This window comes from Vigna angularis, chromosome 4 (assembly GCF_016808095.1).
Source record: "Vigna angularis cultivar LongXiaoDou No.4 chromosome 4, ASM1680809v1, whole genome shotgun sequence".
Taxonomy (NCBI): Eukaryota; Viridiplantae; Streptophyta; class Magnoliopsida; order Fabales; family Fabaceae; genus Vigna; species Vigna angularis.
Window position 1 is genome coordinate 31,791,798 of NC_068973.1, and position 12,629 is coordinate 31,804,426.

At 32.1% G+C, this 12,629-nt stretch overlaps 1 protein-coding gene across 1 annotated transcript; it reads left to right on the forward strand.

Annotated features, from left to right (window-relative positions):
- The first annotated feature begins 7,615 nt into the window (after window positions 1-7,615).
- LOC108331261 (uncharacterized) lies at window positions 7,616-12,304 on the forward strand. The gene is made up of 16 exons (XM_017565909.1): window positions 7,616-7,803; window positions 8,362-8,538; window positions 8,648-8,754; window positions 8,853-8,958; window positions 9,063-9,181; window positions 9,428-9,496; window positions 9,584-9,682; window positions 9,824-10,021; window positions 10,414-10,503; window positions 10,609-10,761; window positions 10,834-10,917; window positions 11,027-11,135; window positions 11,253-11,324; window positions 11,555-11,664; window positions 11,774-11,859; window positions 12,054-12,304. The coding sequence occupies exons 1-16, from the start codon at window positions 7,633-7,635 to the stop codon at window positions 12,059-12,061; spliced, it is 1,758 nt and encodes a 585-aa protein (XP_017421398.1). The 5' UTR covers window positions 7,616-7,632; the 3' UTR covers window positions 12,062-12,304.
- Window positions 12,305-12,629: the final 325 nt, after the last annotated feature.

A 12,629-nucleotide genomic window follows, 5' to 3' on the forward strand; every position in this document is an offset into this window, starting at 1 on the left:
TATTACTGACGAAACAGAAATTTCGTCAATAAAATCTACTGATGACAATTTTATCGACAAATTTTATATCACTGATAAACCATTAATAATTTTAATTTATCAACATATTTTATATGTTATCGATGAATTTTGACTGTTAAAAATATTAATTTTTCTTGTAGTTTACTAAAGGTTTAATTGCTTCCTTTGTCCCCAGTTTGGTTGAATTGTGTCAAATTCATCCTCATTTTTAAAAAAGTTTCATTGTCGTCCTCACGTGGTGTAAAAGTGTCAATTGAATGCAAACATAGAAAAAATTTGTGTCAAAGTAGTCATCTCCGTTAAATACACACTAACGGTGTTAAGTGGCTGATTATTTGGCACTAGAAAATTAAAACGTGGCAAATGAGTCAGGTAATGACGTGTTTGGTTTCTGGAGTTGGATTCGTTGAATTGCTTCTGTGTGTAGCTTTGCAAATAGAGGGGCTGAGGGGATTGAGAAATTTGAAGACTTGGGAAAGTTGGAGAATTTGAAGAAATTCGTTGAATTTGGCAGAAGTTCAGCCTTCGAGTCATGCGATAAATTGGGGTTTAAGCGTGGATTTTGCAACCATGTTTTATTTTTCTTTAAATTTCATGAATGAGATCTATGATGCTTGGTTTGAAGTTGGAATAATTGCTTTTACGAAAAATTTTCCAGTTTAGATGCTGAAAATTTTCCAGTTTAGATGCTGAAAATTTTCAAAATGTCTTGATAACTCTCTATTCTTTCAACTAGGAACTCCGACGAAGGATCGTCTCCCTGCGTGCATACGGCTGCCCCCACCAAACCGACCACCGCGAAGAGGCCCTCCACCTGGTCCATGACGTCACCGGCGACCCCAAGCGCCACCAGGATCGCGGCTTGTCGCGGTGTCAGGTCCTCTCTCCTGCCCCCTTTCCGCGCGATAGAGGAGAAACTCTTTCAGTCCGACACCGGTCTCCGCTTGGGCACGTCCAGCCACCGGAGGCAGCGTTCAGGCCCTTCTCACCCTCCGATTCGGCGCGAGTTCTCTTCCTTCTGCATCGAACACCGCTAGTGCCACGAAACGCGGCCAAGGTCGCCGCCAGTTACCGAACCCCGAACACCACCTCTGAGGCAACGAGCGAAACCCTACCGTCGACGAAGCTAGTCACCATCGTTCTCGCCGGAGTTCGTTTCGTCATCGACGCCACCGATGGCGCCTCTCCCTCTCTTTTCTATCCTTTTTATTTACTGGTTGGTTTGGGATTTGGTTCTTGGAATGGTTGATGGATGATCCAGTGAGAAAAATGGGGATGAATTTGACGAATTCTAGAACGGAAAGGGTGGAAATCCGAGAGGGGCTGATCACGGGTGTTGGAGATGAAGGCCCTTGTTGGAGATGAAGGCCCATGAGGTAAGGAAGAAGATGAGGGTGATGAGCAGAGGGGTCAGTGCCACGAAGGGGTGAAGATTGATGATGGTCGTTGGCCGTATGCCACGTCAGTGCCAAATAATCAGCCACTTAACACCGTTAGTGTGTATTTAACGGAGATGACTACTTTGACACAAATTTTTTCTATGTTTGGATTCAATTGACACTTTTACACCACGTGAGGACGACAATGAAACTTTTTTAAAAATGAGGATGAATTTGACACAATTCAACCAAACTGGAGACAAAGGAAGCAATTAAACCTTTACTAAATCTTGTCACATGCAAACTAAATATTAAAAATTTACAGGTTATCATTAATTCAAATATATTTTCTTTGAAATAATTATGAACTACAAGGTCAAACACACGGCACCAAACTTTATAACCTTGAGCCTATGCTTAAAATCTTTATGGATCAAATTCTATCTCAATTCATGACAATGCGAACAATATCTCCATACCAAAATATTCATAGAAAAAGTAAAGTCTATATGGAAATACTTGCCCATGACCTGAACAAACCATAAACAAAGGAACAAAATATCAACAAAAATAATCTACAAATATTTTATTTTTGCGTTCCTAAATGAAGGGGGTGGCGACTGGTCAGGGGAACAACTAAAACAAAATGGGGACACAGAATACATTTTAAGTTTTTATTGATTTCTTAAGTCAGGGCAAAATGGTCATTAAAAACCCTAAATTGGTGCAGGAAAAGAAGAGAGTGGTGCAGAAAGCAATTACCCACTTTTATGTGACTGATTTAGCCAATAATTCAAATGGGCTTCTCAGGTCTAGCTCCTTGGTTTTTGGGCTAAGAGTTTTTAATGTGATAATTATATTTATTTTTAACAAAAAGTAATATTATTTTATTAAAACATATACATCATAATTTATATATTAAAAATTAAAATTAATTTCACGTAAATAAATTTAAAAAATTCATATTTTAGTTTGAACTTTTAGATCTATTTTTTTTTTATTTTTTAAATGAACAAAATGACTCTTTCACTTTACATAAAACTGGACTAACATAAAAACATATAGACCATTTAAAATACAACTAATATTTACAGTTGATTTGAATTGTGGATGGGTTCAAATTACAAAAAAGAGATTATAGTTAGTCTATCATATTATTCTGGATATCTCCTTTATCATTTTAATATGAAAAAGTGCTATCATATACTAATTACGGTATAAATTCTTGCTTCACTCGAGACACATTTTTTAATAATGTATAATCCTGGGATAGATTTGTTAAATTAGTCTATTTCATAATATTTGATCTCATGGATGGAAACAAAAAAAATTCACAAGATAAAAAATATTTTTTAGTAAAAAAGGTTAACAAGGTTAAATGTCTATAAAGTTTTATGGCTAGATTAACTCATAGACCTTCTTTTAACACATGTTAACTATTTTATTTCTATTAATATATTTTTAATAATGTTTTAAAGTTTTCTTATTAAATTAATATATTGGTCTAAATGTTCAATATTATCAAAACGAGTTCTGACGTCCGTTATTTTAAATCTTTGATGTCTGTCCAAATTTCGATATCATAACATGAAATGTCAATTTGACGTCGAAAGAAAGAAGAGACATTGATTGACGTCAAAAAACTAGGATATCTGACGTCCAAGACTGTTGAGTAACATACCTTGACCGTGGAGTGCAATTTCCAAAGATAGTGAAAAATGGCCAAATTGACATCGAAATTTATCGTAGCCGATGTAAATTAACATTTGTTAATGCATTAACAAACGTCCACCCTAATATTTTTTTAATAAATAATTTATTTTTACAATTTTACCAAACTTGAAAAGCAAAAATGTAGCAGTTTAACATTTCATGTATCAAGAACTCAATTTTAATTGTGTATGTACTAATCAAAACTATAAACTAAAGCTATCACAAGTAAAACTAAAAATTAAAGCTATCAAAACTCAAAGAATTAAAACTAAACTAATGTATGTCCTAACTCAATCGCTCTAAAAGATATGTTGTCCACTCCAATCGTATCTTCTTCATTATTAGTGATAGATTGTTGAAGCGCTGCAAAAATAAGCAACTTTATTATGTTTGCATTCTAATGTTTAAAGTTAAATGTGATTTGTAATACGTGAAAGATATATTATACCCTCAGTCTAATCATCTCTAATTTATGCTCGAATGATAGTCTTAATCTAGGACATAACATAGTGTCGTCGCATGCTTATGAATCTGACTACTTGTTACACTAAACATAACAAAGAAAATAATCAAATATTTAGGTCTAAAGTTCACATATGAAAATTAATAACCTAAAATTCAATGAGTTCTAACCTTTAGATACAATATTTGAATTTGTTGTGCTTTGCGCCAAATACTCTTAAATCTCATTCTACCTCTATCAGTCCTTTATTCAACTTGTATAATTTTGTTATCAGTTTTGCTATAGGAATATCTCTATTTCTGCCATGTCATCCTCTTTATGGATTGTAGGTTTACGCATTGGTTGTTTCTTAGGAAAGAAGTACTAAAATAAATATTTTAAAAGTTATAAATCATGACGACCAAAAAAAAACTTTGTTGCATGACCATCTTCCATTAGATATGCTTCAACACCTACCCCTCATTTGCTCACACCAATAAGGTGATTATCGCAAATTAAATAAACATAAGCGCACGAAACACGAAAAGAAACAATAGGGTACGATAATGTGCAAAAGAGTTTTCATAAAACAAACATAAAGATATTATCATATATCACTCATTCATAAAAACAACCATACCATATATGAAGACTCATACTAGACTCAATTATATGGATACATGTATTGATATCAGACTCTGGTCAATCGTAGACTTGTGATGGTAAAACAAGTTACCCGTCCAAGCTACGACACACAAGCTTACTCCATCAACTATTTTTGGTCAAGGTAAAGTCCTTAGACTAGAACCTCATATACCTCTTACCATGTACCTCATCCTTCTGTACTTGAGATTAGATAGTTATTAGAGTGACATGATAACTCCAAATATTGAATCAATACACATACACTAATGAAACACAACCATAGAATCTTTCCACAAAATCCTTGGAATAAATTACAACAAATACATACAATGCTCATATCCATTAACAAGCTCATCCTCATCACCATACATCATTATTCGCATGCATATTTATCCATAAATCAATCAATCATTCTTAGATAAATATCATAAACCAACAACTATCATTTTAACATCATATAGTCCTCCATTAAACATACCAAAAAAGTACGTATACATTGAGTTAGACTCGATTAATTTCGCTCAATAAGAATATATATGCACTCAGTGAATAGTTCGTCAAAACATACTTACCAAATAGTTCGTTCAACGAGATTCACACAAAAGTCACCTAGTGAAACTTGTCTCATTGGTTGTTGCTAAGTTAATGAATTCTTTGACATTGGCTTCGCCTAGCGAGTATATTATCGCACCAAGTTAATAGCTCTATGACTTTGACTTCGCCCAACGAATATATTCTTGCCCAGTGTCCACCAAGTCAATATTTCTCTAACTTTGACTTTGTCTAGCGAGTATATTATCACCCAGCGACCACCAAGTCAGTAGCTCTTTAACTTAGGCTTTATCAAATGAGTATATTCTCGTCCAAAAAGTCGACGTAATTCTATATAACATAATGCTATATATTTATGTCATTTCAATCCTACAAGTTCAGTCCAACAACTAACAGATATGCCAAAACATACCAAATTTGAATTATATAACATTCAGTCACTCAAATAATCTCATTAAGAATACCAACCTGACAACATTCTCAAATTTCAGCATATAATCAATTCAGGTAATTTAATAACCTAACCATAATTCAATAGATCACACTCATCACATAGCTCGTTCAATCAGTCAATTCAACATACAATCATAAAATTAGAAATTCAAGGTATCTATAACTTAAAAATAATGAAATTAGCTTCCCTTACCTAACCAACAATTCATAATATCTTAATTAGCGAAACTCCTTAAATTAATAAATGTTCTATCTTCACGTAAAAACATCACAATAACAATCATGACATATATTATTATGATCACTGATCAATAAAAATTTATATAGAGTACTAAAAAGATGCATGTAAGTGGAAGAAGACTCACATACAACAAATAACGTAAAAAGACAAAGAAAAGAGTTAAAATTCAATGGAAAAATTGATTTATCCAATTTGAAAACCTCACTATGAAAATCAATATTATGACATCAGTTCCTTAATTAGACAGAAAAAAAAAAGAAATATTAAAAAAAATCAAATAATTCTATAAAACTAATTTTTTAAAAGTAGTGTGTTTTAAAATAATAAAATTTATTTGTGACAAAATTATTTATATTAAAATTATTTTATTTTTAAAGTAATCAAATTTCATTATTTAAAACCATTATCATCTATATATAATTGTTATTATCACTTTTTCAAAAGTAATTGGTTTATAACTGTTTAAAAAATATTTTATTTTAATACTAAATTAGTTTTAAACATGTACGTCGCTATGACATTTTCTTGTGAAAATTTCCTTTTTATAATATACAATTATTATTTTTCTACTTTGACAGTTTTCAAAATTATAAAAAAAAGTCATCAATGAAAATTTACATTACAAATTCAAATTTTAAAAAATGTTTCCACACCAATTTAAAAGACCATTACTAAAATATATTGTTTGAAAAACACGTTAAATAACTATATATATTTACATTAACTATAATAATGAAACATATATATATATATATATATATATATATATATATATATATATATATATATATATATATATATATATATATATATAATGCATTACAATTTTTCAAATAATTAAACTTCTGTTTATTGTGAATTTTAAGTCATTACGTCTTCAAAACAAATTCAATCCTGATCCTGCCAATGAGTCTTTTTAATTATTTTTCGATAATGCTACTCTCTTAAACTATTATATTATTTCATATTTATCGGTTTTCTCTTTAGTTTATCCTATACCAAATGAAACGTAAAAGTGTGGGTCTTGCATTTGAACAACCATAAACTATTTTTACGTTTTCTTCAGTGGGTGGATATAAAAGTCAACCCATCTCAGTCGTTAACGTATCTAATTAAATCAACTTAATAGCTCACGTGAACAGCGGTTTCATAAATCCGGACAACCAGCTTGTGGTGGGTCCCAACTATAATTACAATTTCCGAGGAACATTACGTAAGCAGTATAAATACAAGACTGAGTTTGTACAGTAGTTCATGGTCTTTATTTGCGAGTAATGATTTAATTAATAAGAATTAAGCAAAATAATTAATTTACTTATTATAAATCGAGACTTATTAAAGTACCCCATTTCTAATTTGAAAATTATAAACAGTAATGCACGAAACCTTACAATTTAATATTTATGCACTTGAATTTAAAACATCCTGCAATATTTCACTTCAAATTTATTATTTTTAATTTTTTAATAACAACATGGATGACATGCAAGCTTATCATTGTTATTTATTGAAAAATAATAAGCATTACACACTTTTATATTCATTTGATATTTAATATAGAAGATAAAATCTTTCATATTTATTTAATTTTGAATAAAGGGTAAAATGAATATAAAATATAAATTTTTTAATTTTTTAAAAAAAATAATTTTTTGACATAATTAAACTTCTTAAGTTGATTTGACACTAACTTTAGTAATTTTTTACTTTTTTTTTAAGAAAATACAAAAAGTTATCTTTTTATGATGAATTTATTTCTATTATGTTAAATGAATGGAAAATTATGTCACGACGTTACTTTCTTAAAAAAGAATAAAGTAAAAAATAAAAAAATAATATTAAATAAAAGTAAAAAATTTAATTGTGTGAAATAAGTTTTTTTTTTAAATTAATAGAAAAAAATGTAAAGAAGTTTACAGAGTGTAATTGTCCAAGTGTCTGTTTATACAAAGATGACATTAAGATTTTAACTTAGATGGTAATGCAAGTTACGAGAATCTTCCGCCATGAGTCAGTCCCAGGTTTTATCCACATGACGACAAAGCATCCCAGTTTGTTCTTTTTGAGAGAGCGTCTTGTCTTCCATTTACTTGTGACAGAAGAGAGTTGTGGTTTCGTTTGTTATTTAGTATCGTATCGAACTTGTTTCTCTCTCTGGTTAATCACAAATGGAAGGTTTACACAACATGGATGGTGAGTTTGAGGCAGAAAATCTTGATACGTTCTTTGATTGGGACGACGACCAATTCATACCAACATTTTTACAGAGTGACACTTCCATCACTGCTTTGCAAGATCTAAATTTAATGGAAAATTTTAATTTCCAAACTGAGGTTCCTCCTGTTAACCCCTCTGCAGTAAGGACTAAGCTGCCTCTCTTTCTCTGTCTTACCTTTTATAATAAAGTTTTATTCATCTTGCTGTATTTGTGTTTTTCTTTTAAATGGTCACACAGGGTTGCTTACAAAGGAAAGTAATAGGAAAAAGAAACAAAGAAAAGGGGAAAGAGAAAAAAAAAATGAAAGTTTGCTTATTTCTTGTCTAATTGTTTAGAAAATAAGAATAATTTGATGTTTAAATTTACAAGATGATCTTTGTCTTTGAAAGGGAAAGATTTGACAATCATTGAGCCCCAAATGCATTTTCATATTTTTCTAGCGTGTGTAATAAATAATGTAAAAAAGAGTAAGGAATTGTTCATATATATTTTTCCTCTTTCATATATTATTGCCATTTATCAACTGCAAAATTTTTAAGATCTAACAACGTATGTGTAGCACAACAATGAGCACAATTGATTAATTAAACTATTCTTTGGAAAACATATCACACTGCACATTGTCACGTAAGAGAGGAAATAGAAATGTTTGTTTGTGCAGGCTGTTAATGGCAGTGAATTTATATGAATGATCCAGGTTATGGAATCAATAGACCAAGCAGAAACTCAGGTGCAACTCACGGACCCAACATCTTGGTTTTCCCAGGGACCCTCAAGTACTATGGCTTTCGGTTTCGTTCCAAATCCACTGCCATCACCACCAACCACTTCTGTTCTTAATGGAACCCAACTCATCAACTCTTTACCATCCCTGGTAAATTAATGATTCTTCATAATTTCTTAAAATAAAAACACCTAACATCTTAATTCTTTTAATGCATATAAGATTACAAGTAATATACTTCGTTGCGTAATTTAATTAGGAGGAATTGATGTTCGACGGTGAAGGTCCATCTTTTCCAGGACTCGATGTGACCCAAACTGCTTGCTCCAATCAACTCCCAGACTTTCAAGATCAAAATGTGCTTGCGTAAGTTTTCCTGTCATTTTATGAATTGTAAATTTTATATCTCATCATAACTAGTCTTGAAATATTTGTTTGTTTACTTTCTGCATCCCATGGTGTAGGCTTGAAGATCTTCATTTTAATGGCGAGCAAAACACATTCGACATCAATAATTTCAATGTTAACCAATCATCCTCTGTTAATCCAGCGTTGGTCCACCCAAACCCCGTGAGTATAATTGTTGAAAAACATGTTCAACAATTAAGGTTGTACTACACATGTTCCATAGTCTTTGGTTTTTGGTGAACCAATATATCTGGAGTTGTATGCAGGTACAGGTGAGCCCAGCGAATGAAACATACTCAAGTGGATTGTTTGCGCCATCCCAGAGACCGGAGTTTTTTCCGGTTCAGAATCATATCAGTGATTCCCTTGCTGCATGGAACTCTAGGTGCTCTTTGCCTTTTCCTACTTCTACTTCTACTTAACCCTTACCCAGTTATCCCCTCCCCTTACAAATAATGAATCCCACAAGAAAACAAAATTACGAGTCTCACCATATGAACCCCACCTCTTTGGTCACTGTGAGACTCACAGCTTTGTATCTTCCGTAATAGTTTTTTCAAGCTTGCAATTAAACACGTTTTAATGATTGCTTCCATGTTCTGACGTTCAATTGAATATGGATTTTTAACAGTAGGCCCCAGCAATTCGAATTCTCTTCTTCTGATATCTATGGAGCACATATCGCACCCAATTGCATGCAGTAAGATTTCATTCATCCGCTACTTATTGTAATCACTCGATTAACAAGTTAAAAGCAAAGTGCATTAAGTGTTTATTTTTTGTTCAGGCCATTCTCTACAGTGCAGAATCAAGTGGGCCATTCCTCTGAATTGCGGCATATTCATGATTTACAATCTCAAAGTTCTATGGGGCCTGTCAACTCATTGTATCTATCTATAGTTTCACCTTTTCTTGTTTTGGAAACATGCTTCTACGTGAAATTTACTGTAGTGTCTTTAACTTTTTAAAAAATCAGCTTAAAGTACCAAGCGCGTGGTTGCGTTTTTCTTTTTCTTTTTTGTCTTAGGTTGGAGCCATACTCGGATGTTGACACTGCTTTTGTCACAATGCCAGCAATTCCTTATCAACTAGGTTGTAGACCTTTGCTGCCTAAGCCTGCAGTTCCTTCTGCATCCTCACTTGCCAATTATGGTCAAAAACCTAGCTTATTTGCGACAAGCAATTCCCAAAGATCCGGATCTTCAGGGCCTCCGACCAATCCAATGTTTGGCCTCAAATTTCCTCTCTGGTTACTAGTTCACAAAAAATTTCCATTTAAGGCTTTATATACTAATTTTAAAACTTTAAATAACCAACCATATATATATATATATATATATATATATATATATATATATATATATATTCATTTATCTCTCTTGTTACTTTGTAGAGATGTCAAAAGATTGTATAGGAAAGAAAAAAATAACATCCCTTCAAAGAATGGATTAATCAAACTTAATACATACAGATAGCGTTGAGGGAATAACTATACCAAAAAAAAGTTAGCCATAAAAATATTAAAACAACTTTTAAATTGCAATAATTTTAAAAGGGATATCCATTTATCAAATATAACATTGCATTTGTTGGGTTAATAAGATTCCTTTATTGCAGGTATTCCCCGTTTCAGGATCAGCGCCATCATCCCCAAGTCACTATGCCTAATATCCAAGGACAGCAAAGTCGTGCCTCAATGCAACAGTGGTGAGAATTCAATTTATCAATAACCATTAACACTAATGCCATGTTTTTCATGAAGCGTACAATAATTTCTATATGTTGTAATAATTCATTACTTTTCAAATGAAGGTCCCCGGGTGCGCCCAATCACATTAATAAACATAATCAAAGGATGAATACCCCTAATCTGCGACGGCGTAGTAGCACAAGTCCTTGGGTAACTGGAGCATCAAGTTCACGAGTTTCTACCTCCAGGGAGGCTAAGATTGCTCCTGGTTTAAGGTATAAATAATACTTAAAAAGTTTCATTTCCTTGATAAAAAGCTCAATAATAACATAACAAAGTTTATCCAGAATACAAGAAGAAGCCACTATTCCCAAGAATGAAGTACGGACTAGTCCGGACAAGGGAAATCTTCAAGGAACTTCATCAACTAGGTAGATTAGTTCAGCTATCTACGATTTCTCTTATAATTTATAGCTTGTAAATTCGGATACCAGTGAATATTGGATTTGTTGTTATTTACATGGTTGAATTTGTTTATAGGTCCGAACCTTCTGAAGCGATTAGGAGGATTCTAAATATGAATCCTTCGCGGTTGGTTAGGCGTCCCATCGCTGCTGAACAAATTCAAGGCAGCCACCTATCCGAAAGGGTAAACATATCCACAACGTGCATTATTTATTTATTTATTTTATGTTATAATTATGAACATCTAAGATCAACACTTTTAGTTACACAGCTAAACCTGAAAAAAATGTGCGTTGTACAGGCACGTTATGAACCACCATCTCGTGGTCGTCCTCCAAAACGACGCTTTGAAGAGTATTTTCAACGTGAAAGGGTAAGCGATGTACTCGAATTTGAAGGAGTAAACTGTTATCTTAATTTCTGAAAAAATAAAAAATTATCTCTTTACTTTTAAAGGTCTTTGAAAGTGTAACATATGCTGTTACATAATTATATATAGTTTTATAAAAGAGCGAATATATATACTTTGTTTTTCCTTTTACTGTGATAAAGAATATATGAACCCTAGAATGATGCAGTCTTCTGCTTGGTTTGTTTTGTTAGGTTTCTTCCGAAATAGGAAATGCTGGAACAACTCCAACATCTCGACAAGCCCTACATATTCCTTACAGTTATCGAAACGCCATAGCCCCAAATCCCCCATCTGCTCCTAGGTAGAGTCTGCAGCTCATAAGTCAATAATGCTGCTCTTCTCACCATACTTTCAACATTTAACTTAAAAGTAGTGAAGAAACTGAAAATTTTCATGGTGTGAATTGTCAGGTTTTCAAAATCTCTCTACGACATAGAATATGAGAGGAAAGGTCATCCCATTGACCCCCTTCTTAGATTATTTAAACGATCACCAGGTAATTATAATTCTCTAAATCACTCTTTTCATGAAGAAATTTGATAAAATATTGTCAGTAATTAGTTGTCTTCTTATTCAACAATATTCTAATAAGTTGCTGTAAGTTTATATATCATTGTAGAAACATTATTTATAGAAAGCCAGTATTGCATATTTTTGAGCTGAAAACAAATGGTGATTTTCTTCATGCAGATAACTAGTTTGCCTGGAGTTTTCAGAATATATGACACCATATCTTTCCTCCAGAGCAGCTAGATTAGAAGATTTCAATTTGTATCTTTAAAAAGTCATTAGTTGCAGACAATACTCATAAACAAAGACTAGTTCTGACAATATTATTTGCACATCTAAGATTTGACATAACACAAAGAATTAGGGTTATGTAATATATTTCCGTGTGCAAGTAATATTATCTGTGATGTTGGTTACGGTCTACCAAAGTACTCCTGGGTGTCTTTATTATTTTGGCGTGTGTTAATGTTTCTCGGGCAAACAGATACACTAAACCCTAATATGTTTTGACAGAAGAATCAAGATTTATTATTTAAAATAATCCGTACCAAGCACTAATAATCTAAAATTTTAAAAAAGTTACATTATATCTTATATTAATCGACATAAAACAAATAATTTATGTTGGGTCTTATAATATTTAACATAATAAATTATTTGTTTTACATCGGTTAATAAAAAGTTGAATGTAAAACACTTCACTTGTCTATAAAAAGGTTATCATATTTTTTTAACGTTGAATTATTTTTCTATCAA

Bases quoted from the DNA above. Each gene is read 5' to 3' on its own strand.
- LOC108331261 (XM_017565909.1), top strand. From the start codon at position 7,633: ATGGATGGTGAGTTTGAGGCAGAAAATCTTGATACGTTCTTTGATTGG. The intron at 8,755-8,852 runs GTAAGTTTTCCT...CCCATGGTGTAG, and splicing joins CAAGATCAAAATGTGCTTGC to GCTTGAAGATCTTCATTTTA. The intron at 10,918-11,026 runs GTAGATTAGTTC...ATTTGTTTATAG, and splicing joins CAAGGAACTTCATCAACTAG to GTCCGAACCTTCTGAAGCGA.